General features: G+C 39.1%; 1 protein-coding gene across 5 annotated transcripts in view; it reads right to left on the bottom strand.

Annotated features, from left to right (window-relative positions):
• The window catches only part of CTNNA2 (catenin alpha 2), a 1,139,443-nt gene that overhangs the window by 754,852 nt on the left and 358,742 nt on the right, over nucleotides 1–25,849 (bottom strand). For all 5 annotated transcript variants that reach the window (XM_037741389.1, XM_017536690.1, XM_017536691.1 and 2 more), the window contains exons 5-6: nucleotides 20,506–20,625; nucleotides 16,130–16,396 (exon numbers count right to left, since the gene is read on the bottom strand). In XM_037741389.1, the coding sequence (XP_037597317.1) occupies nucleotides 16,130–16,396; nucleotides 20,506–20,625 (387 nt within the window). The remainder of the gene's footprint in view (nucleotides 1–16,129; nucleotides 16,397–20,505; nucleotides 20,626–25,849) is intronic.

Raw genomic sequence — 25,849 nt, 5'->3', positions numbered from 1 at the left:
AGCTAATTTTTGTATTTTTAGTAGAGACAGGGTTTCACCATGTTGGCCAAGATGGTCTTGATCTCTTGACCTCAGGATCCGCCCGCCTCGGCCTCCCAAAGTGCTGGGCTTACAGGTGTGAGCTACCGTGCCCGGCCTCAGAAAAAGATTTCTGCACAGAAAAGGTGGATCCTGGAAAGTGAAGCGGTATAGCTCAGGAAGCAGAGAAGACAGAATCTACAACGATGCCGAACCTGACCCCCAAGCACCCAGGAGAACCAGCCTCGACTCACCACCCTACCTTGCATGCCTTCCTACAGGCTTATGTGCATTGGATTCATCTTTATCACCAACCCAGGGGTAGGGATGGTTTCAAGAATTAACTGGACTTGCATTGCATAACATTAGTTTTGAGAAGGTGGCCATAAGTCGCCTAAACATTTTTTGAAGGCCGACTACACACTGTCCATATTTGTATCTCTTAGGCTTGAGCCCATAATATATATACAAATTGCACGATGGTTTACGGGGATACAGGAACCCACCGGAGTGTTTCTTTATTTGGCCACCAGATGTCAGTGTATGATAAAGAATGCTGTAACACGGCTGCTTGTTTCGAGTTAGAAAGAATTGAAAAGGTAGTTTTGACGAGTTTAATTCGCCAGTGGAAAAGAAGAAATAAATTTGAAAGTTACTCCATCGAGAGAAGAAACGGTGAACAGGTGAGAATTTCTGGTTCCCACTAACCATCAGCTACTGATACTATGCCCTAAAGATGGGAAAGTTTGACTCCACTTTTCAAAAAATCTGTATCAAAAAGTTTTTTTTTTCTAAGAAATAAAATGAGCATGCTAAGCACATAGTGGGAGCTCAATTAAGTATAAACAGATTAACCTAAGTTAGGAAGATCCTAGACTTGTAGAATTTTGTTTCTGAATATTCAAAATATATAATATCTGCATAAATGACTAGGGATTTAACAATCATAATCATGAGGATGGAAGTGAATTCAGAGCTAAAAAAAAATCAATACACGAAAGTTGTATTATGTAAAAAAATCAAAATATCCAACAAATAGCTGGAAGTTCTTAAGATTTCATAATTAGACTTAGAAAATATCCCTTTTTTTTTTTTAATTAGCTAAAGCTTACATTATAATACAAAACGCTATTTCAATATATGGAAATAGAAAGTACAATTCTCTGGACCTGTTGATTCTACCTCCTCAATATGGTTCAGATTCATTCCCTTCTTCCTAATTCTACCGTACTGATGTACTGCAGGCATTCCTAATGTCTCACATGTACCTGTCTCCCTACTCTGCAGCTTTGCCTCTTCTAACTCATTCTCCACCCTGCGGCCACAGGAATATTTAAAAACACAAGTCTGGGCCAGGCACTGTGGCTCACATCTATAAACCCAACATTTTGGGAGGCCGAGTTGGGCAGATCACTTGAGTTCAGGAGATCAAGAACAGCCTGGGAAACATGGCAAAACCCTGTCTCTACTAAAAATACCAAAATTTGCTGGGTGTGGTGCTGTTCCTGTGGTCCCAACTACTCGGGAGGCTGACGTGGGAGAATCACTTGAAGAGGAGGTTGCAGTGAGCTGAGATTGTGCTACTGCACTCCAGCTTGTGTGACAGTATGAGACCCTGTCTCAAAAAAAAAAAAAAAAAAAAAAAAAAAAAAAAAAAAGAACCCACAAGTCTGACCGTGCCATTTCCCTGTTTAGATGATGAGCAACTTCCTAATGCCTTCAGCATAAAGCCCAATCACTTGCAAGACCTACACATCTGTCTCCTGTTTGCCCACTTAGACTGACTTTTCCTCATCCTCTGTACACCAGAAATGAAAACTTTGTGTAGGATTTACACACCACATTACTGCATGCGATGATGTTCTTTCTGCCTGAAAAATACTCTCAGTCATACCTCATAATGTTTATTCTTTCCTAGCCTTTAGATGCGGATCATTTACCTCCTCTTCCAAGAACCTCCTCTTCCAAGAATCATTCCATGATTTCATCTTTCCCAATTCCACCCCCTTATGAACACATAATAGGTTAGGTGCATACTATACATGCAAGTATATGCAGCATTTATGCATTGCAGCAACTATAGCTGTTTACTTAGTATTTTCTCCTTTTACACATGACACTCCTTTATCGTACTATCTCATCTGGCACTGTATACACTGTGAGTGAATGATCTTAGCTATTTGGTGGATAAACCTTATCCTAGCAGATATAAAATCCAAGGCCTAGAGATGGGCTCAGCAGCCCATGCTCACACATAAGTAGTTACTTGGAGAGCCTGGAGTAGTAGCCAAATGCCTGAATCCAAGTCCCGGACTTTCCCCAGTGTTCTTGGTTACCTCTGTTGGTCATTCAGTGAGAATCACTTCACAGGCACATAGCAGAGATAATTATTAAGGAGTATTAATAGAAGGGCCCTATCGTTCTACTCTTCACCCTCATTCTAATGTAATGTAAGACACAGAAAACTTACAATCTTCAGAACCTAACATAGAGGGTGGCTAGATGTCTGTAGTCAAATGACTTTATAAAATATCAGAGTAAATAAGGCCTGGGGTAATTGTCCCTGATAAATAAGTATGATGGGTGCCACAACAAAAGGAAGTATTAGAATTGAGAAGGGACAGCCCAAGATGCTTAGTGAAAATTTTACTTTTCAAGGAAACGCTTATCTTTCCCTGATGTTGAAGAAATCATGAGTCAATAAAGCATATTAAGAAGACATTTATGTGGCCAACAAACATTTGAAAAAATGCTTATCATCCCTGGTCATTAGAGAAATCCTAATCAAAACCATATTGAGATACCATCTCACGCCAGTTAGGATGGCGATCATTAAAAACTCTGGAGACAACAGATGCTGGAGAGGATATGAAGAAATAGGAACACTTTTACACTGTTGGTGGGAGTGTGAATTAGTTCAGTCATTGTGGAAGACAGTGTGGTGATTCCTCAAGGATCTAGAACCAGAAATACCATTTGACCCAGCAATCCCATTACTGGGTATATACCCAAAGGATTATAAATCTTTCTATTATAAAGACACATGCACACATATGTTCACTGCAGCACTATTTACAATAGCAAAGATTTAGAACCAACCCAAATGCCTATCAGTGATAGACTGGATAAAGAAAATGTTGTACATATACACCATGGAATACTATGCAGCCATAAAAAAGGATAAGTTCATGTCCTTTGCAGGGACATGGATGAAGCTGGAAACCATCATTCCCAGCAAACTGACACAAGAACAGAAAACCAAACACTGCATGTTCTCACTCCTAAGTGGGTGTTGAACAATGAGAACACATGGACACAGATAGGGAAGCATCACACACTGGGGTCATTTTGGGGTGGGGGGAGCTAAGGAGGGATAGCAGGGGGTTGGAAGATTGGGGAGGGATAACACTGGGAGAAATACCTAATGTAGGTGATGGGGAGATGGATGCAGCAAACCACCATGGCATGTGTATACCTATGTAACAACCCTGCATGATCTGCACATGTACCCCAGAGCTTAAAAGTATAATTAAATAAAAAAAACATCCACGAGCCAGTCAGAACTCTGGTTTATGGTCCGTTAAGGGACCAGAGCTTTCACAGCAGTATCTATCTATTTCTGGGAACAATAAGAAATAATTACCACAACACAAAAAACACAAAAGTGACATTTGAAATGGAGGCACAATAGAAAAACCCTAACTTACTCAGAGGTCTTCAGTGTAGATCTCTGAGGTCATGTATTTGGGCCTCTGATCTACCTACAAAGCATTTTCATTCTCCTCTGAAAATGCATTCCAACGCCGGATCCCCAAATCCTAACCTTGGGTTGTGAATCCCCTCAGAGGCCCAGCAACCTCTTAATGTCCCTTAAATGGGCTGGGAACCCGCTGTGAAATGACTGCTGCCATGTCAACTACTACGGCTGAACTTCATTCTTTGGCCTGGAGCTCCTTGAATATCCGAGTGCACCCACAGCAGCTTACAATTGGGATAAGCTTTGGGCAGTGACCACAGAAGCATGTCCCATGCTCCCCCAATAGATAGTTATTTCATCCTCACAGTTAGCCAGCATACAGCTCTTGCCAGCCACAGATTATTTTTCTTTACCCCAGTCTGAGATGCAGACGTTGCATCATTGCTTATGGTCACATGTCAATATTTCTATCCGCTGAATACCAGATCAGAAAAAGAACGACAATTTGACCAAGAACAGAAAAAAAGCATATTTAAAGAGAAGATGAAAAAAGGAAGAAAATATAAGACGGCGAAGGCAGGTAGGGGAAATTAGGTAAAAATAGGAAGGGCAGTTTATGTAGAGCTGGGATATCAGGGTAACGTTTCAACTCAATGAGGTGGAGAACAGATTGTCTTATTCCACAAGTGCAAATATTTCAATCTTACAAGAGGTATTAGTGGTAACAGAAAGAAAGAAAGAAGAGGCATGATCAATATAATAACGTGCTCCCTTCCAAAGCTGAAGCATTTGAAAACTAGAAAATAAAAGCATGTCAATTTTGTGAGTGAGTGACCGTCTCTGGACACTCTCAGAGCGCTATGAGAGAAGGGAGGAACCAAGGTGAGCAGAGAGGCTTGTGGTCCATCAGGAAAAGAAAAGAGAGTGAAACCATGAGAATATGGTAATTTTAGTAGCTAATGCTTTATTTTCTTTGCAGGTTGTTAGAAGAGGAATACATTTGTCTGTAGGCTGAGGAGATGGATCAAGTGGAGGAAAAATCAAACGTGCAAGAACAAGAGAATTACTAGTCAAACAAATTCCCAGGACAAGTTGGGAGAAAGAAAGCAAATCACAAGTACAAAGCTAAAAATGTTAGAGGAAGTCAAGATAATGTGTACTGTCTGACTTAAAAGAGAACAACATTTTTAAAGGTGAATAGGTAAGGATTCTAATATACCTTCGCAAATGGTCTCAATTTTAATCTGTTACAGCAATAGCTTATAACATGCATCTGTCGTGAGTCCTAAACGCTATTCTCAGATATTAAACAAATTGATATTTCATTGGGTAAAACAATTACTCAAACTTCTTGTGGTTTATTTTCTGGCAACATCTCTTACTGATACTTGGGGTAATACCTTTCTAATGTAAAGACAATTTAAATAAATTTAATGTCTTTGCCATGTTGAAGTATCTTAAAGATACTGGAAGGGAGCTTCATGAGCAGTGTCAGTTTAAATTTTTTGAAAGTATCTTGATCTACAAAAGATGATGTCAAAAACAAGACATGATATAACTCTCTTTTCTTTAATAAAATAAAGAAAATTCTGTATGAATTGCTTTTAATATTCTTCTCTCCCACTATTGAAAATTTTCTGGCAGTCAAAACTGACATTATCTTTTACTTCTGAGCAGTCAGTACATTTTTCTTAAATCTTTTGACTATTCCTTAGTAGATAATTTTACTAAATTGAAATTGACCGTCTCAAGCTGCCACACTTAAACAGATGCTGAGTTTTCCATTGATTATCAATTATTTTACTTTTTGCTGTTGTATCATTGGAAACTCTCTTGACAGTTTCAAGTTGTTAAAATACTGTTTTTATCTTCATTCTTTTGCTTCATAGATCACTACATCAACCATTCATGTAGATGCAATAATAGTGCCAGAAAACAGGTCACCACACATTTAGCCACAAGTATAACTACTCAAGGAGAAATCAGTCCTATAATTTTAGACAAACAAATGTAAAAGTACTATTTTTTATCTTGTTCTAATCAATTATAAAATGTTAAGCCACTTCTGCATCCAGCCTCCCATAAAACTGGGTTTGACACACTCCTAACTATTAATATGAAGTGTGTTTCAAATTCAATTGGGGGGGCGGGGCCACTGGAGGCTCCCATTGAAAAGAAACAATAAGCATGAGAATCCTTCGCCACAACCAAGGTATCCAGGTTCTCTGGTCGAAACTGACTAGGCAGCTGGTGTGATCCACTGGGAGGAAGAGCAGTGCAGTGTGGCCCACCTGAGAGCCACACAGGGCATGGCAGTCCCCACCCCCCAGCCAAGGGAGGCAATGAGTGAGCACGCAATCCAGCCGGGAAAACTGTGCTTTTTCCACTGAACTGTGCAACCCACAGATCAGAAGACCTCACTTGCAAACCCATATCACAAGCACCTAGCTTCCCAACCCCAGAGATTCACAGATTCTCAGCAGCCTCTCAGATGGAATCTGCTTAAGCCTACCAAGCTCCTGTGGGGGAGGAGTGACCAGCACCACAGCTGTGGCTGCCTGCTGTCTAAGCCATTAGCGCTCCTTGATGGAGGCCAGCACTGGGACTTACAACTGCCTAACATGCTAAGCTCCCTATGCAGGGGAAGGGCGACATCCATCTCTGTAGCTCCAGGCCATGCTGTTCCGCTGCTGGAGGCAGGGAGGTTGGACAACTTGGTCCCTGGACTTGTCCTCCACAGCCCAACATACCGGCTGTGGCAGACTGCTGCCCGAGTGCCTCTTCAGGCCTAAACCTGACCCATCCTTCCTCATTGGGTGGGGCTTCCCTGCAGCAACTCCAATAACTCCAGCCAGAGGCTCAGGGACAGAACGTGGATCTCCCTGGGCCTAAGCCCCTAGGAGGAGGGGTGGTCACAGTCTCTGCACACCAGCAGACTTAGCCTTATTTCCTGGTAGTTTTGAGGAATCTGGGCAGCCCAGACAAGTGGGTTTCCCCCGAGCAAAACACACTCCCTCCACCAAGGGACAAAGTGATTCATTAAATGGGTCCTATTCCCTATGCCACCCAACTGGGTGAGACCCTCCAAGAGGGGTTGTCAGATACCCTACACAGAAGCGATCCTACTGGCATCAGGTTGGTGCCCCTTGAGGTCAGAGATCCCAGAAGGAGCAGGTACCCATCTTTGCTGTTGTCCAGCTTTCCCGGCACAGGAGTGAACCATCTGAATAGGACCTGAAGTGAACGCAGCAAACCACAACAGCCCTGCAGAAGAGGAAGCTGGCCATTTAAAAAAAAAAAAAAAAAAAAAAAAAAAAAAAAAAAAAAAAAAAAAAAAAAAAAAAAAAACCAGAAAGTAACAACAATAGCATTAACAACAAAAAAGGCCCCACAAAAACCTCATCCAAGGGTCAGCAGCCTCAAAGATCAAAACCAGACAAACTCATGAGGATGAGAAAGAAACAATGAAACGATGCTGAAAATCCAAAAGGCCAGAGTGCCTTTATTCCTCCAAATGATGGCAATGTCTCTCCAGCCAGCATGCAGAACTGGATGGAGGATGAGATGAATGAATTGACAGAAGTAGGCTTCCGAAGATGAGTCATGAAAAACTACACTGAGCTAAAGGAGCATGTTCTGACCCAAGGCAAAGAAGTGAAGAGCCTTCATAAAAGGTTAGAGGAGGTGCTAGCTGAATAACCAATTTAGAGAGGAACACAAATGAGCTGATGGAGCTGAGAAAAACAGCACAAGAACTTCATGAAGCATACACAAATATCAATAGCTGAATTGACCAAGTGGAAGAAAGGATATCAGAGTTTGAAGACCACCTTGCTCAAATAAGGTGGTGTTTTTTTCTCTAGTCTTGCATGTAGACAAGACTAGAGAAAAAAGAATGAAAAGGAATGAACAAGGCATCCAAGAAATATGGGACTTCACAAAAAGACCAAATCTACAATTGATTAGAGTGCCTGAAGGAGAAGGGGAGAATGAAAGCAAGCTGGAAAACACACTTCAGGATATTACCCAAGAGAAATTCCCCAACCTAGCAAGACAGGCCAACATGCAAATTCAGGAAATATAGAGAACACCACTAAGATACTCCATGAGAAGATCAACCCCAAGACACATAATCATCAGATTCTTCAAAGTCAAAATGAGGAAAAAATGTTAAGGGTAGCCAGAGAGAAAGGGCAGGTCACCTACAAAGGGAAGATCATCTGACTAACAGCAGCCTCCTCAGCAGAAACTCTACAAGCCAGAAGAGATCGGGGGCCAATATTCAAAATTCTTAAAGAAAAGAATTTTCAACCCAGGGTTTCATATACAGATAAACTGAGATTCATAAGCAAAGGAGAGATGAAATCCTTTACAGACAAGTAAATGTTGAGAGATTTTGTTACCACCAGGCCTGCCTTGCAAGAGCTCCTGAAAGGAGCACTAAATATGGAAAGGAAAAACCAGTACCAGCCACTGCAAAAACACACCAAAATATGAAGGCCGATGACATTATGAAGAAACTATATCAACTAGTGTGCAATATAACCAAATAGCATCATGACAACAGGATCAAATTCACACATAACAATACTAACCTTAAATGTAAATGGGCTAAATGCCCTAATTAAAAGACACAGACCGGCAAATTGGATGAAGAATCAGGACCCATCAGTATGCTGTATTCAGGAGGCCCATCTCACATCCAAAGACACAAATAGGCTCAAAATAAAGGGCTGGAGGAAAATATACCAAGCAAATGGAAAGCAAAAAAGAAAGCAGGGGTTGCAATCCTAGTCTCTGAAAAAACAAACTTTAAACCTACAAAGATGAAAAAAGGACAAAGAAGGGCATTACATAATGGTAAAGGGTGAACAATTCAACAAGAAAATCTAACTATTCTAAATATGTATGCACCCAATACAGGAGCACCCACATTCATAAGACAAGTTCTTAGAGATCTACAAAGAGACGTAGACTCCCACACAATAATAGTGGAGACTTTAGCACCCCACTGTCAATATCAGACAGATCAATGGGACAGAAAATTAACAAAGATATTCAGGACTGAGCTGAGCTCTGGATCAAGTGGACCTCATAGACATCTACAGAACTCTCTACCCCAAATCAACAGAATATATAATCTTCTCAACATCACATGGCACTTATTCTAAAATTGATCATGTAATTGGAAGTAAAACACTCCACGGCAAATGCAAAAGAATGGAAATCATAACAACCAGTCTCTCAGACCACAATGCAATCAAATTAGAACTCAGGATTAAGATACTCACTCAAAACCATGCAATTACATGGAAATTGAACAACCTACTCCTGAACTACTCCTGGGTAAATAATAAAATTAAGGCAGAAATCAAGACGTTCTTTGAAATCAAATGGGCAGAGACATCGTACCAGAACTCTAGGACACAGCTAAAGCACTGTTAATAGGGAAATTTATAACATTAAATGCCCACATCAGAAAGTTAAAAAGATCTCGTCAACACCATAACAGCACAATTAAAAGAGCTAGAGAGGCAAGAGCAAACTAATCCAATAGCTACCAGAATACAAGAAATAACTAAGATCAGAGAGAATTGAAAGAGATAAAGACAAACAAAAATCCTCCAAAAAATAAAATGAATCCAGGAGCTGTAACAAAAACCATTAGCTAGACTAATAAAGAAGAAAAGAGAGAAGAATCAAATAGATACAATAAAAAATGATAAAGGGAGTATCACCACTGACCCCACAGAAATACAAAGTATCATCAGAAAGTACTATAAACACCTCTACACAAATCAACTAGAAAATCTAGAAGAAATGGATACATTCCTGGACACATACGCCCTCCCAAGACTAAACCAGGAAGAAGTCTAATCCCTGAATAGACCAATAATAAGTTATGACATTGAAGCAGTAATTAATAGCATGCCAACCAAATAAAAAGCCCAGGACCAAATGGATTCACAGTTAAATTCTACCAGAGGTACAAAGATAATCTGGTACCATTCCTTCTGGAACTATTCCAAACAACTGAAAATGAAGGACTTCTCCTTAACTCATTTTATGGGGCCAGCATCATCCTGATACCAAAACTGGAAAGAGACACAATAAACAAAGAAAATTTTATGCCAATATCCCTGATGAACATCAACACAAAAGTCCTCAATCAAATACTAGCCAACTAAATCCAGCAGCACATAAAGACACTTATCTATGTCAGCTTCATCCCTGGGATGCAAGGCTGGTTCAACACATGCAAATAAATAAACATAATCCATCACATAAAGAGAACCAAAGACAAACACACATGATTATCTCAATAGATGCTGGAAAGGCCTTTGATAAAATTCAACATCCCTTCATGTTAAAAACTGTCAATAAACTAGGTATCGATGGAACATATCTCAAAATAATAAGAGCTATTCATGACAAATCCACAACCAATATCATACTGAATGGGCAAAAGGTGGAAGCATTCCCTTTGAAAACCAATACAAGACAAAGGTGTTCTCTCTCACTACTCCTATTCAACATAGTATTGGAAGTTCTGGACAGGGCAATCAGGCAAGAGAAAGAAATAAAGGATATTCAAATAGAAAGAGAGGAAGTCAAATTGTCTCTACTTGGAGAAGACATGACTATATATTTAGAAAAGTCCATAGTCTCTGTCCAAAATCGCCTTAAGCTGATAAGCAACTTCGGCAAAGTCTCAGGATACAAAATCAATGTGCAAAAATCATAAGCCTTCCTTTACACCAATAATAGACAAGCAGAGAGCCAAATCATCAATGAACTCCCATTCAAAATAGCTACAAAGATAATAAAATACCTAGGAATACAGCTAACAAGTATGTGAAGGAGCTTTTAGCTAACAAAAATGTGAAGAACCTCTTCAAGGAGAACTATAAACCACTGCTCAAGGAAGGAAGAGAAGACACAAACAAATGGAAAAACATTCCATCCTTATGGATACAAGAATTAATATTGTGAAAATGACCATATTGCCCAAAGTAATTTTTGGATTAAATGCTATTTCCATCAAATTACCATTGACATTATTCACAGAATTAGAAAAAAAAAACTACTTCAAACTTTATATGGAATCAAAGAAGACCCCATATATCCAAGACAATCCTAAGCAAAAAGAACAAAGCTGGAGGCATCATGCTACCTGACTTCAAACTACACTACAAGGTTACAGTAACCCAAACAGCATAGTACTGGTCCCAAAACAGATAGACAGACCAATGGAATAGAAGGGAGACCTCAGAAATAACACCACACATCTAGTCATCTGATCTTCCACAAACCTGACAAAAACAAGCAGTGGAGAAAGAATCTCCTATTCAATAACTGGTGCTAGGAAAACTAACTAGCATACGCAGAAAACTAAAACTGGACTCCTTCCATAAGGAGTTTAGAGTTTACACCCTATACAAAAATTAACTCAAGATGGATTAAAAACTTAAATGTAAAACTCAAAACCATAAAAACCCTAGAAGAAAACCTAGGCAATACCATTTGGGACATAGGCATGGGCAGACTTCAGGATGAAAACACCAAAAGCAATGACAACAAAAGCCAAAATTGACAAATGAGGTCTAATTAAACTGAAGAGCTTCTGAACAGCAAAAGAAATCATCATCAGAGTGAACAGGCAATCTACAGAATGGAAGAAAAATTTTGCAATCTACTTATCTGACAAAGGTCTAGTGTTCAAAATGTACAAGAGACTTAAACAGATTTACAAAAAAACAAACAACCTCAACAAAAAGTAGACCAAGGATATGAACAGACACTTCTCAAAAGAAGACATTCACATGGCTAACAAACATCACTGATGTTTGCTCAACATCTAATTGTTAGAGAAATGTAAATCAAAACCACAGTGAGATAGCATTTCATGCCAGTCAGAACGGTGATTATTAAAAAGTCAAAAAATGATAGATGCTAGCAAGGCTGTGGAGAAATAGGAATGCTTTTACACTGTTGGTGGTAATGTAAATTAGTTTAACCATTGTGGAAGACAGTGTGGTGATTCCTCACAGCTCATCTAGAACCAGAAATACCATTTGACCCAGCAATCCCATTATTGGCTATATTCCAAAAGTAATATGAATCTTTCTATTATAAAGACATATGCACACGTATATTTACTGCAGCACTATTTACAAGAGAAAAGTTATGGAACCAACCCAAATGGCCACGAATTACGGACTGGATTAAAAAAAAAAGTGGTTTATATACACCATGAAATACTACATAACCATAAAAAGGAATGAGATCATGTCCTTTGCAGGGACATGGATGAAGCTGGAAGTCATCATCCTTAGCAAACTAACACAGGAACAGAAAACCAAACACTGCGTGTTCTCATTCACAAGTAGTAGCTGCACAATGAGAACACATGAACACAGGAAGGGGAACAACACACACCAGGGGTGGGGGCAAGGGGAGGGGACTTGAGGACAGGTCAACAGGTGCAGCAAATCACCATGGCATATGTAAGCCTGGGTAACAAACCTGCACGTTCTGCACGTGAATCCCAAAACTTAAAATAAAATTTAAAAACAATTCAATTTAGGGCATATAGCTATGGTGACTATGAAAATATATTTTGCATTTTTATGGCTCCTTTTACTTCAGCATTTCAAAGACGTTAAACTTATTTAAATTGTCATTATATTAGAAAGGTATTATACCAAGTATCAGTAAGAGATTTTGTCAGAAAAGTAAACCACAGGAAGTCTGACTGAGTTTTTCACCCAAAGAAATATCAATTTGTTTAATATCCGAGAATAGCATTTAGGACTCATGACAGATGTCTATGAATTCAAAATCAATTTCAAGTTAGCACACCTGGGAAACTTTAAAAAAAGTATTTAACATACAACTATGAAACAGATATTTGTAATTTAGTAAAAAATAAAGAGAAATGGTATATTATTTTTAATGAGAAAATTTGAAATATCATTAAGTACAGTCCAGGTTTGCTGATGTCAGAAGTGATGGAAAATCTATAGCAAATGAATCACATTATAGTATGTAAATTCAATACAAATTTACTACCATTACTACTTTTGAGAAAGTTCTGAAATTAAATTGCATTTATTAAATGACAATTGTTAGGGAACCACATCAAATGGAATTGTTTCCAAATTGCAATTCAGACAGCCTCCACATTTTGATTTTGTTGGCCTCCAAAAAGTAAAATGTTGACCACTAGATGATGCTATATGTAATTCTAATAGCTTGAGAACTAGTACACATTTAATAAGAATATATCCCTTCATTCATATACTTAATATAAAATATAATTTTTTCATTAAATTGTAATACACTTAGTTAATATTATAAGTAATACAATGGCCATGTGCAGTGGCTCACGCCTGTAGCCCCAACACTTTGGGAGGCTGAGGCGGGCGGATCATGAACTAAAGAGAACGAGACTTTTGCCAAAATGGTGAAACCCCGTCTCTACTAAAAATACAAAAATTAGCTGGGTATGGTCCCAGCTACTAGGGTGGCTGAGGCAGTAGAATTGCTTAAACCCAGGAGGCGGAGGTTGCAATGAGCTGAGATCGCACCATTGCACTCCAGCCTGGGCGACAGAGTGAGACTCCCTCTCAAAAAAAAAATAATTATTATAATTATACAATTAGTTAATATGGAAGTTTAAAATTAATAAGATATAATGAATTAGTGACTTATTTACCATATCACAATTTATATTTTAATTTTTTCCAAGTGTTTCAAATATATAATGTTTTATAAAAAAACACTTTGATGGTTATAATCATGTGTTAAATTTCCAAATCCTCATTTGTCTAGCATGAGGAGATACCAATTTAGGGAAGAAAAAAAAAAAAAAAAACTTTGAATATTCAACATGTTAACATACTTTGCTAACAGATTTTCCTCACACAACCTTGAGTTTGATTTTTATGAATGAAAGCCTTTTTCACTGTTTCAGTGATGCATCTGTTGTTACATTAATTGGGGATAAAGCTCTTTTTAATGAAAATGGTCTGGAAACAGACAAGGGAAACAGGAGTTGTCACACTCTTGGACAGAAGGTGGCAGCAGCTGAAGGGCCTTGGCTATTCACCGGCCTTCACCCTGTGCTGCATATTTTCACTCTTAACCAGCTCCTCACTTAGGTTTTGTTGGTTATTTTTTATTATAAAATGAATTACAACTAGAATAATGTAATTGTGTCAAAATCTGACGAAATAATTCATCAATTCTTAACTAATTCTAATAAACACCAATTTATAAAATAATTTTGTATTTGAGATTGCATGATTTTTTTATTGTTATATAGATGAGTCCATTTGTGTTTCAATGAACACCTTCAAAAATAACGTTGCATTATAATGTTTTAATATCTGAGTGTATGACTCACTCATTTACTTTTCCCTGAAATATGGGCTCATTCATTCTTTATTCCAGAATAAAAAAAAAAAAAAAAAAGACAAACAAAAAAAGCCTTTATCATCCCTCTGTCAAGCTCCAAAAGAACCCTCTTAGAATTTGTATAAGGATTGCTTGAATGTTATGAAAAATGATAAGATCAGTAATAATTGATAAAATCTACTCAAGATTATGATATCATTTACTGATGAGTAAAAGTTGTCCCTCAGTAAAGTAATATAATTTGACCTTTCAGGTCCTTCACATCTATATTAGATTTATTTCTAGCAATAATTAAAAAAAATTCAACTTTTTAAAAATTATTTGTTTTGTGAATAGTATATCTCTTTCCTCAATATTCCATTTTATTTTACATGATGAAAATCTTAGGACCTTTGTATATTTACGTTATACCAAATAAACATTATTCTGAACTCTATCATTATTTTCTATGAATTTTCAGTTGCTCGCTGCAATTTTGTGAATAAAATTACCTATTATTAAGTCTTCATTTCTGTAGCAAGTACTTAAAATATATTATCATATTTAATTCTCACAAAAATCCTTAGGAAATAATATATGGTGTGAGATACATATAACTAACCATAAAATTATGGGAAAGAGGAGAGCCTCTGTGAAAATGACAAGAACTATTTGAATATGAAGTGTTAAAATTATTCCTCAATTATATCATCTATCTCCAAGCCTTGAACCGTCACTGCTTTGCTCCTGAACCTTTTTTTTTCAGCCACTAGCTAATTATTTCTTGTCAAAAATTCACATCAACATATTCAAAAACAAGCTCATCATCTTTCTTCATGACCATTAAGTAACATATTTTTTCTTCTATGAGTTCCTGTAACATTGTGTTTTATCAATTAAACAGTGTTTAGTGCATTCTGCTTCACTCATCTTCCCCGCAGGGTTATATAACCCTGGAAAGTAGATGCTAATTATTTATAAATCTTTGTAAGCTTTCATTGATCATAGGATAAATAAATTCAAACTTCTCACAGGTCCTCTGACCCAGGGGAAGTGAGGACTCTCATTCCGGGGTGCTGATGACATGCGTGCAACTGTCTTACTCACACTGACACTTCACTGTGCCCAGCACAGTGACCAATCCTCGTACCGCTTCCCTCACCAGGACACATCTCCAGAAACAGCCGGTGCAGAATGCAGAACTTTCATGGGAGTAACACAGGCACTCCTCAGGGGGGCCATTCTAAGGAAGACCAGGGTCTTATGTGGGATCATAGTGCAAAGGACTTTATCGCTGATTTAAAACAAAGAAATTGATGGCAGCTTTTCACCCAGGCACATCATAGAGGCAACCTACACCTAAGCTGCCCTTAACATGTGTCCCTTTAATAATAAAGATGATCGCCAAATTATGAACTATCCCTAAAATAGCCTGTAGGGTATCTCATCTACCTGTGAGGGATCGGGCACTCTTAAATACAGTTGTTTCTTTAAAGACAAGTGATTGGCTGGGCACAGTGGCTCACACCTGTAATCCCAGCACTTTGGGAAGCCGAGGCAGGTGGATCACCTAAGGTCAGGAGTTTAACACTGATCAACATGGTGAAACCCCATCTCTACTAAAAGTACCAAAATTAGCTGGGCATGGCAGTGAGCACCTGTAATCCCAGCCACTCAAGAGGCTGAGGCAGGAGAATCAGTTGAACTTGGGAGGCGGAGGTTGCAGTAAGCTGAGATCGTGCCACTGCACTTCAGCCTGGGCAACAGAGTGAGCCTCTGTCTTAAAAAAAAAAAAAAAAAAAAAAAAAAAAACATTGAAATTAAAATTATAAAAAAAGACAAGTGATAATGGCTCAGCCAACATCTTACAGAAATGCATTACGCAGTTTATCTTACTATTAAAACCTCCAAAAGTGAAAACTCAATGTAAATTATTGTAGTGGCTTTCATCCCCAATACATTGTTTTTTTGTCAGCACCAGTGCCCACCCCTCTGTGTATAACACAGGATGCTTACGTCAAACTCATTAAGAGCCGCAGCCAGCTCGCCGATGCCCGTGTGGCCTTTGGCTTCGTCAGTGGGCGAGGTAGCTTGAGCAGCATTGGAGATGCCAGCAATGGCTTCCTGGACTTGTTTGAACACATAATCTCGGTTGGCTCTCGTAGCGGCAACATCTGGGTGACGGAGAAATGCTTGAGAGGCCGTGTACAGCATTGTGGCATTCTTCTTCAGAGCCCCGCGGGCGGCTGCCATCTCATCCCGACAGTGAGGATCCTTCAGCTCCTGTGTGTGTAATGCAAGAAAGCTGTCACACACATGAAGTTTGTATGGAAATATCTGCAACAGAGCTTGGAGTCATGGACTCTTATTAACACACTGAACCTGAGAAACCCTTGTGCTGTTTCTAGCTGCCAGGCCTATGCATATACTGTTTCATGTGTTTGTTTTATAGAGACAGAGTCTGGCTCTGTCACCTAGGTTAGAGTAACTGTGTCATCAAAGCTCATTGCAGCCTCCATTTCCTGGGCCCATTGATCCTCCCTCTTCAACCTCTTAAGTGGCCAAGACTACAAGTGCATGCTCCCATAACTGGCTACTTAAAAAAAAAAAAGTCTAAGTGGGGTCTGGCTATGTTGCCCAGGTGGGCCTTGAACTCCTGGCCTCAAGGGATTCTCCCATCTCTGCTTCCCAAAGTTCTGGAATTATAGCCATGAGTGACTGCGCCTGGCCTGTTGTCCCTTCTATGTGAAATGCCTGAGCTTTCCTCCTCTGCCCTACCCTTTCACCTGACAGGGCTCCAGTGACTTGACACATCCTCCACCCAACTTTCTAAGCTGTGTCACCTTTTATCTGTTACCAGAAGACACTGTTCCTCTTCTATCACTAACACTCATCCTACTTAACTGTATTATTTGACCATTTATTCCTCTTCTATAACATACCTCTAATGACAGCAGGGAGCCCTATTCGTCTTATTCAGTGGCTCTTTAGTCATTAGCACAGCAGCTGGCCTGTAAGAAGCACTCAATAAAATATCGCCGCAAGAATATAAAAACCAAGCCACCAACAAGGTAAGTGGGTTGCATGGGCTACAGAGTTATTTAGGAACAGAGAGAAAACCTGAAAACTTCAATCTTCTGAGGCCCTGCTGCTTTCATATTCAATTACAGTTACAAACATGGGAAACCAAACTTCTGGCTTTTGCTCAGTATATCAATGCCCCTTCATTATCATTTTCAGATTAGGCTTCTTTCTTTGTTGTTGTTGACAGCCTCGAATGGCAGCTCGTCATTAAGTTTAGAGAACAGAAAATAACAGGCCAAAAATGATTTGTTTTCCTAGTTTTGGAGGACAAGATCATACCACGAGGGAGTCTCTTTATTTCCATCTTTAAAGACTGTTGTTAAGAAAACGTTCACACCATTTTCAGAAATGTGAAGGCAGTGATGCTCCCTGAGAGCCATGCTGGATTGCCAGATGTGTATCTCTGGGAGAATATTCTTCCGGCTATAAAATATCAGTAAAGGGCATTTGAACCACTGGGCTTCTCTTCCTATTTGCTCATTTGCCACATGATAGAGGAATGGCCTGACAACAAGAAATGACAGCTTCTGTTTTGTTGGTCAAAATAATTCTGAGACAAGCATGTTATAGTTGGTATCTACGATTGTCAAGAAAATTGGCAATAAATAATGAATAATTTACTGAACCCTCTTTTTCCCCTTCGCTTAAGCGTTAAAAGATGGATGCTAGCTAACACAATTTCGAAATCGGGCTCATTTAATTTGAGCCCTAGAGATGAAAGTGGATAAACAGGTAACAAATATTTGAATGTATTTTCTGTGCTAGGCAATGATTTGGCCAGGAGAGGTAGGTTTCTTCTAAACAGTCATGAAAGACTTTATTAACCTCAGAACACCTGGTCCAGAAATTCCATTCATTGGTATCTACACTAAAAAATATATAATAAAAAGATAAAAAGAAATGTAAATACAGAAGTGAGAAATGCAGGCTGGGAAACTCCATAAAGATACTTGAAGAAACATTTTTTAATCATAAGAAAAAAACTGGAAACAGTCTATTGAATTATCAAGAAATGGTTGAAAAAACTAATGGTTGAAAAAAGTTTCAACTAATGGTTGAAACTTTCGTTTAATGGAGCATGTGATAATTAAAATAGTTTCCAAAAATTAATAACACAAATAATATTTATAAGATTAAAAAAGCAGAATACAATATGCATAGTTGTATGCATAAATACATTAAAATGTGAAGATAAATATCTGAAAGCAAATATACCAAAATATCAGCACCATATTCTTTGTGGGTATTATGTGTTTTTCCCCCTTCTTTCTGTTTTACTGTTTTTCTAAATTTTCTTGAAAGAGTCTGAACTAACAATCAATTCAAAACAAAGTATTAGTGAAATAAAAATAAATAATGTAGGCATTTTCATATAAACATCATATATATTCTCATGACTTTTAATGTCAGCTATATGCTGATGACCCATGTTTCCATCTCCAGGCAACATTTCACTTCTAGCTGACGTTTCAATGTGTATATCTCAAAATCAGCATCTCTGTGTTGGTTATTTTAGGTGTCAACTTGACTGGATTGAGGGGTGTCTCGAAGGCTGATGAAGCATTATTTTGGATATGTCACTGTGAAAGTGTTTTAGTGGGCAACCAGCACTTGAGCCAGTGAATTGAGTGGGGAAACTCCACCCTCAATGTAGGTGGGCACCATCCAGTCGGCTGGGGGCAAAGACAGAACAAAAAGGTGGAGGAAGGATGAATTCATTCTCTCTCTCCCTTCCAGAGCGGAATGCCCTTCTCCTCCTGCCCTTGGATGTCCGAACACCAGGTTCCTAGGACTCTAGACTCTGGGGCCTGCAACAGTAGCCTCCTGAGGCGCTCTCTCTCTCTCTCACCTTTCAGAGTAACTTTGCTCCTGTTTATATTACACGTTGGGCTACCATAAAAGATTCCTTTTGAACAAGGAATTCTGCTGATACAAACATGCTTAAAAATAACCACAAAAACTAAAATCACATTTATGTGCCTGTCACACAAAAGACTAGCTCTTGGTTAAGTTCCTAATCCCAGCCTCACTTCAGCCTGGCACAGAATGAACATTCAATAAACGTTTATTGAATGGAACTTTCCTGTTGGTCAGAGAGAAAGTTAGGGAAAGTAGGAATGGCCCAAAATGTTTACAAAAAAAATTCTGCAAGCAGTCGAGAGGATGGATGAAAGGATTTTAGTAGATCCTTCCACACTTGGAAATATTTTTTCTATGGCGAAAGAATAAAAATCCACTCTTTGGAAACAAAATACTAAAGGTATCCAATGAGAGAGCTAGCTGAAACCGAGAACTCTAAACAAAAGGGAGGCTGATACAGTTTGGCTCTGTGTCCCCATCCAAATCTCAGCTTGAATTGTCATCCCTACATGTGGAGGGAAGGATCTATAATCCCCACGTTTTAGGGACAGAGGTGATTGGATGATGGGGGCCGTTTCCTCCATGCTGTTCTCATGATAGTGAGTCAGTTCCCATGAGTTCTGATGGTTTTATAAGGCAGTTTTCCCAGCTCTTGCTCACTCTCTTTCCTGCCACCTTGTGAAGAAGGTGCCTACTTCCCCTTCTGCCATGATTGTAAGTTTCCTGAGGCCTCCCAAGTCACACGGAACTGTAAGTCAATTAAATCTCCTTCCTTTATAAATTACCCAGTCTTGGGGCACTTCTTTGTAGCAGGATGAGAATGAACTAATACTGAGGCTGAGGAGATCCAGGCCACACACCACCATCAGAGTGACTCACGCTCACCTGCGCTCTTCCTGATCCTTTTTCCCTCCCTTCTCTTCCTTTCTCCCCTCCCCTTTTCCCCCAGTTCTCTCTTTCTCTTTCTCCGTGCCCCTCACCTGCCTTTCCTCTCATTTTGTTCATGTTTTCTTCTCTTTCATAGACATTTCATCCCACATACTACACATCCTGGGAGTGCATATGTGTGGTGGAGTTCACAAGAGTAGGAGATTAAAAAGTGGGGGCAAAGGGTAACATCCAGAGACTGACCACAGCATCACCCCACAGTTTAGTATTTTTTTATTTGATATCAGAGCTGTGCTTCTAGAGGGAATAGAAGATTAGAGTGTAGTGGGGCTAGCAGGGTGGGTCCCACCAGTGAAGCAGGTGATCTGTGGCCAGCGAGTGGTCCAGAGCACACCATGGCATCACAACTGGCCCCTGCAGGAAGCAGTCTTTGTCATCACAGGTTCTTAGGGCATCTGATAGCAAGTAGATGCAGTTGATCCACTGTTCAGGCCTGTAAAGCTACATGCTTATGTAAACTCACCCATTTCCTCCCCTAGCATTTCCAAAATCTTTCTCACCTGTTGTCTTCTTGCTGCTACATAGTTAAGTTTCACCATCTCTTTTCCAAACTCTTTAAAACGGTTTGCAAGGTCTTGCTCATTTGTAGCATTTTTGACAGCTTCCAGGGCCTCTTCCACCTGCAGTGGTGAAAAAAAACCATACTTATTAGTGGATAGTATTTAAAAATTATTTAACATGTTACAAATGGAATTTGTTCCAAAAAACTCTAAAACACTAGTATGTGTTAACATGTAAATGAAAAAACAGGAGAAGAGTACCTCTAACAATCATGTGTAGTCAGATTAAATAGTTGTTCAAGACTTACAAAATATTCTGTATATAAAAGAAAACAAATGCTGAGCTGGTGAATATAAAATCCTATATTTATTATATTTTATTGAAGTATGATTTGGAAAGAATGTCAACCTTTAAGCAGAAACACTAAGGAATATATTTGAGAACAAATACTGAAGTTTAGAAAAAATTCTAGACATCTTCAGAAGAGACAGTGGTGTGCAGACAAACGACTGGAGAAATTCCTGAGCTGCTGAAAATTTAGGACAGCATGAATCTGCAACCAATGTTGACAACATCTCTAGGACTGGGACTAAGGAATTATAATTTTAAACTGAGTTTATACCTTTCCATCTAATGGAAAGAGGAAATTCCTTGAAAGCAAGTGAATTTGAAGTTTGGCTGCTATTGGAAGGTGGCATCAACTGGAGTGGAATGCGGGTGGACAGGATGATGGCAGGCACACTGCCCGATCCACGTACCTTCCAAATCCCTGCAAACTGTCTCAGTGAACTTTTCCATAGCAGCATTAGACCTGAATTATAAATTTCATCCAAATTCCAAAGGATGAAATTTATAATTCAGGTCCAATGCTGCTATGGAAAAATTTAAATTTTGAGAAGTATTATTCTCCCCTCCAAAATGATCTTAACTTTAATATGGTGTGAAAATTTCCAAAATTGGTAAACCTTTAAGTTATACCATCTGTGGGCACAATTAAACTAAAATTAAGATATCGTGGTGAAGGAGTCCGCTAAGTCACTGTAAGGTAGCATTTTTATAAAATTAATTTCATCAGTGGAAATAGCCAAGAACAGAATCCTGAGTGGATAAAGCACAAGACAGGCATTTTTTTTTTTTTGCACAATCAACTGTTCTTAAACATGAAGGGAGTCTGATAGAGACCCCTGACTAGTTCCATTTCCACAGAGAGGAAGGGAGCGAGAAGGCAGCTTTGAAAGAAAGAGTAACGAGAAATGTAGGAAATACTTGGGCAGAATTCAGGTTGGCTCCTGTAATTTTGGGAAAATTAAAGGGCATTATATATTGTCACTGTTTGACAATTTGGAAACACAAATGACAACTAAAATGGCTGAAAATAACCATAGATTATATTAACTCAGATCTGGACTTAAGTGAGGCTTGACGCAATCACAAAGATGGCTAATTTCACTTCTTTATCAAGTGCACTGAGCAAAGGAAGAGTATGTATCTAAACCCATAACAATGAATATCATCCAGTCTTTTGTCCCAGAGATATGTAATATCATTCAATTTACGAAATAGGCTAACTCAGTAAGGAAAGAGTTGTAACAAGCAAAGGAAGTTATTTGGAATGATGGTGGTGGCAGGGGTGGGAGTGGAAGTTAATCTAGATGCCACATAATGCTTATGTCCTGGATTGGGAAAATTAAGTTTCCATTCTCATCTTCTATGGAAAGTTTGCATCTTCTTTTTTTCCTAATTATAAAAGTATAAAATGATGATGTAACTCCTCAATATTAGTCATTCCCAATGCTTATCTAGGTTCTAATAGTGCTCATGTAAAACAAGGAAGTACAGTTGAAAAAGAAATTGTCATGTTTAGGAGATTTTTTTAGGTACTCAAGTCAAATTACATTTTATAGTATGGAAAGCCACATTTAAAACATTTTCATAGCTTAATGAGAATTTCATACCTCAAATCTTTAAAACACCAAAATCAATGGTGTAGTATATTCTAATAGATTTATAATCATCTTAACTTGGCTATCAACAGCATCGTTGAAAGGACAGTTCTTGGCAGCTAATTTGTTCCTGCTGCTTATTTGAGATGTAAATCTTTTCTCAAGACATAAAAACTGGTTCCAGGGAATTGTAAAATAATTATCTCAGAGGGAGCTAAATTCTGGATTTGTTTTCTAATATATATAAACCAGGCTTCTCATCAGCTGTTAATCAGACCAATTTAGAATATTTATTTTACTGTGTTACACATAACTGATTTTCTCATTGGTTTTCTCTGAAGATCTAGATGCCAGTTTTAATTCGTTCTTATAATTCAATGAAATATTTTTCCAAAGAAACACCAAGAATTGGGTCTTTCTGTGTAAAGGTAAACTTAGTTATATGCAGAGTTTGAATCCAGAAGGATCTAAGAAGTCTAAAAGTCCTCATAAAGAGTCACGGGGCAGAGTCTGTCCAAGGTCCCACAGAAATAAAGGAAACGGAACCAAAATCTGGATTATGGACACATACTGCTAGTAGATAGATGAGAGATGAAGACGGATGGATGGATGGATGGAGAGATAGACTAGATAGACAGATAGATACATAGATAGATACACAGAGAGAGAGACAGATAGATGATAGAATATTGAAGGGACATAGAAAAAGAAGAAAAAATAAGTTTAGTAAACAGACTCTATGGATAATTCAGAATTAATATAAAAATCAAGTTTCAGGGCCGGGCGCGGAGGCTCAAGCCTGTAATCCCAGCACTTTGGGAGGCCGAGGCGGGTGGATCACGAGGTCAAGAAATCGAGACCATCCTGGTCAACATGGTGAAACCCTGTCTCTACTAAAAATACAAAACATTAGCTGGGCATGGTGGTGCGTGCCTGTAATCCCAGCTACTCAGGAGGCTGAGGCAGGAGAATTGCCTGAACCCAGGAGGCGGAGGTTGCGGTGAGCCGAGATGGCGCCATTGCACTCCAGCCTGGGTAACAAGAGTGAAACTCCGTCTCAAAAAAAAAAAAAAAAAAAAGAAAAAAAAAAAATCAAGTTTTTATTTTTGAACAGTCAAAGATGTTTGGTTCTTTCAGGGCAGCGAAAGAAAGGAAATTGACTCCTATGGGCCAAACAAATACCTTGCTCTCAAACATTTACTGTCCATGGAGGAGTTCAGGACTACCAGTTGACCAAAGGGCAGTTTCTATACAGAAGTAGAACCTGGGACACTTTAGCCAAGATACACCTGTCTAGGCCCAACCATAAAAGATGTAAGTCCAACTGTATGAGGAGGGCTATGAGGTCAGATTGGTCTGGGTTTGAACCCCGACAAGGTCATTGGCAAGCTCTGTGATCCAGGGCAAGCTATTTAACCCTCCGATCTTCAAATCTTCATTAATAAAATGAGGGTAATTGTGTTTACACACTATGAACAGGTTTTGTGGGAATGAAAGGAGAAGAAATGCAAAATATCAAATGCTTAGCAAAACGTCTGGCAAGAATTAGGGGTTCATTAAATAGAGGCACTGACTTGCTGCATGCGGGAAAATGCCTTAATAATTTTGAAGACGACAGTTTTTATCTTACTCTTGGAGAGTCTGCAGATGACAAGGGCTCTGTGAGGACAAAAAGAAAGCTACAGAGAGAATATAGACAGCGGGCTGCCTAGTGATGCCTCTAAGAAGGACACTAGTGTCAATGGCTGAGCCCTTTGATAAGGGGCAGGTTTGGAGGGCGCTTATGTCCTGGATTGAGAAATGATTTCTAATGAGCTGGCATAAAGGGATCCCTCAGAGGCAGCTGTCATGCCCTTTAAAAATGCCCTCCTGATCTTGGACATGACAGCTAGCCATTCTTCTCCCACTGACCAGGCTGGGCTTATAAACACCAAAGCCAGAACTCTGCTGAACCAGGTATTTTTGTCCTTAATATTTATAACCAGTGCATAGATAAAGCTGAAAATACTGACACTTCCAGAAAAGAAAAAAACACCAACATTTATCCCCGGTTTAGTGGGTTTAGAAATTATTTTCGGAACTTGTCACTTACAACTCTTAAATCTTGGTCTTCTCACAGGCCTGTTCAAAATAGCCTGTACCCCCATTCCTAAAGCAAGCCTGTCTACCCCTATGATTTAGTCTGGAACTGTGTCATATTGTGGGAGATAGTCTTAAATTAGTGTCTAATTTTCCTGGTTTAAACTGTGATTATTTACTTCAATATAAGAAAGCAGCCCTATAATTCTTTTATTCGTCAAGTATTTATGCAAACTCTGCCAGAAGTAGGCATCTGGGGATGGGATGGTGTGGAATTGAGCAGTCTGATACCTCCCCACCTGGCCTGTGTGTTCTGGTTCCCTGTAGAAAATTGCTGGTCACACCATTACTAGAAATCGTTGTTATGATCATTGTTTCTGTTTGGACAGACTGACCCTATTCCAGGTTTTACTATTGATACCTACGTTGACTGGATTTTAAGTGACACTGATGAAACTACTTAACAGATCATATATTATCTCTGTTAGAGATAATATATCAGCCTTGCCCCTGAGCTGATTAGTGCCCCAGTTCTATTACTCTACCTCCATACCCTGAGTATCTGCAAAATCTGCCTCTTTTTCATAATATGCACTGCCATTGCCTGAGCCAGCTTTTCATTTATTCACTGGCATGGATAACTTTAACAGTCTCTTTATGTGTCCCTCTTCTAATTCCTTCTCCACACTGCTACCAAAATTATTTTTCTAAATCACAAATCTGAATCCAATTCTTAGTACTACTCAATGGCTCCCCATTATCTCTCCATAGAGTACAAACTAATTATCATGTTATCCAAGACCCTCCATAACCTGGACTTCTGTTCAACCTTGTTATTGCCTCTCCCCACCTTGCCCATTATGCCCCAATAACAGAATCACTGGTGTTTCTAACACTCCAAGGCTCTTCCCTTAATCTCGTGCCTTTGTTCTTTCCTTGGTTCGTAAAGCTCTCCGTAGTTGAAATCTGTTGCTTGACCCGAATCTATTATCTCTTCTTATGGTAATAAAACCCTATTTTCTGTCAGCAACATACTCTTTTCCTGCATAGGTTATCAAATCCAAATTTACCTTTTCTGCTCACACTGTGCAAATATGGATGGGCCCCTGGAATATGCCTCCCTTCCTCGTTGGCCTGATGTTAAGCTTTGTCAGTGGATGGTGTTGCATAGCTGCTGCCAGAGGAAAGGGTGTGGTTCCTGGTTCTGCTGTGCTCCTTCAACAGGCTCCTGCAGCAGGGAGAGCTTCTCCAGCACCGGGTGGCCAGCAGCTTCCCTCAATATGCCCCTCTGGGTAATTCTGTAGCAGAATGCCTCCAGTGA

Source organism: Cebus imitator, unplaced genomic scaffold (assembly GCF_001604975.1).
Source record: "Cebus imitator isolate Cc_AM_T3 unplaced genomic scaffold, Cebus_imitator-1.0 Scaffold100, whole genome shotgun sequence".
NCBI classification, from domain to species: Eukaryota; Metazoa; Chordata; class Mammalia; order Primates; family Cebidae; genus Cebus; species Cebus imitator.
This window is presented reverse-complemented; position numbering and strand designations above follow the sequence as displayed.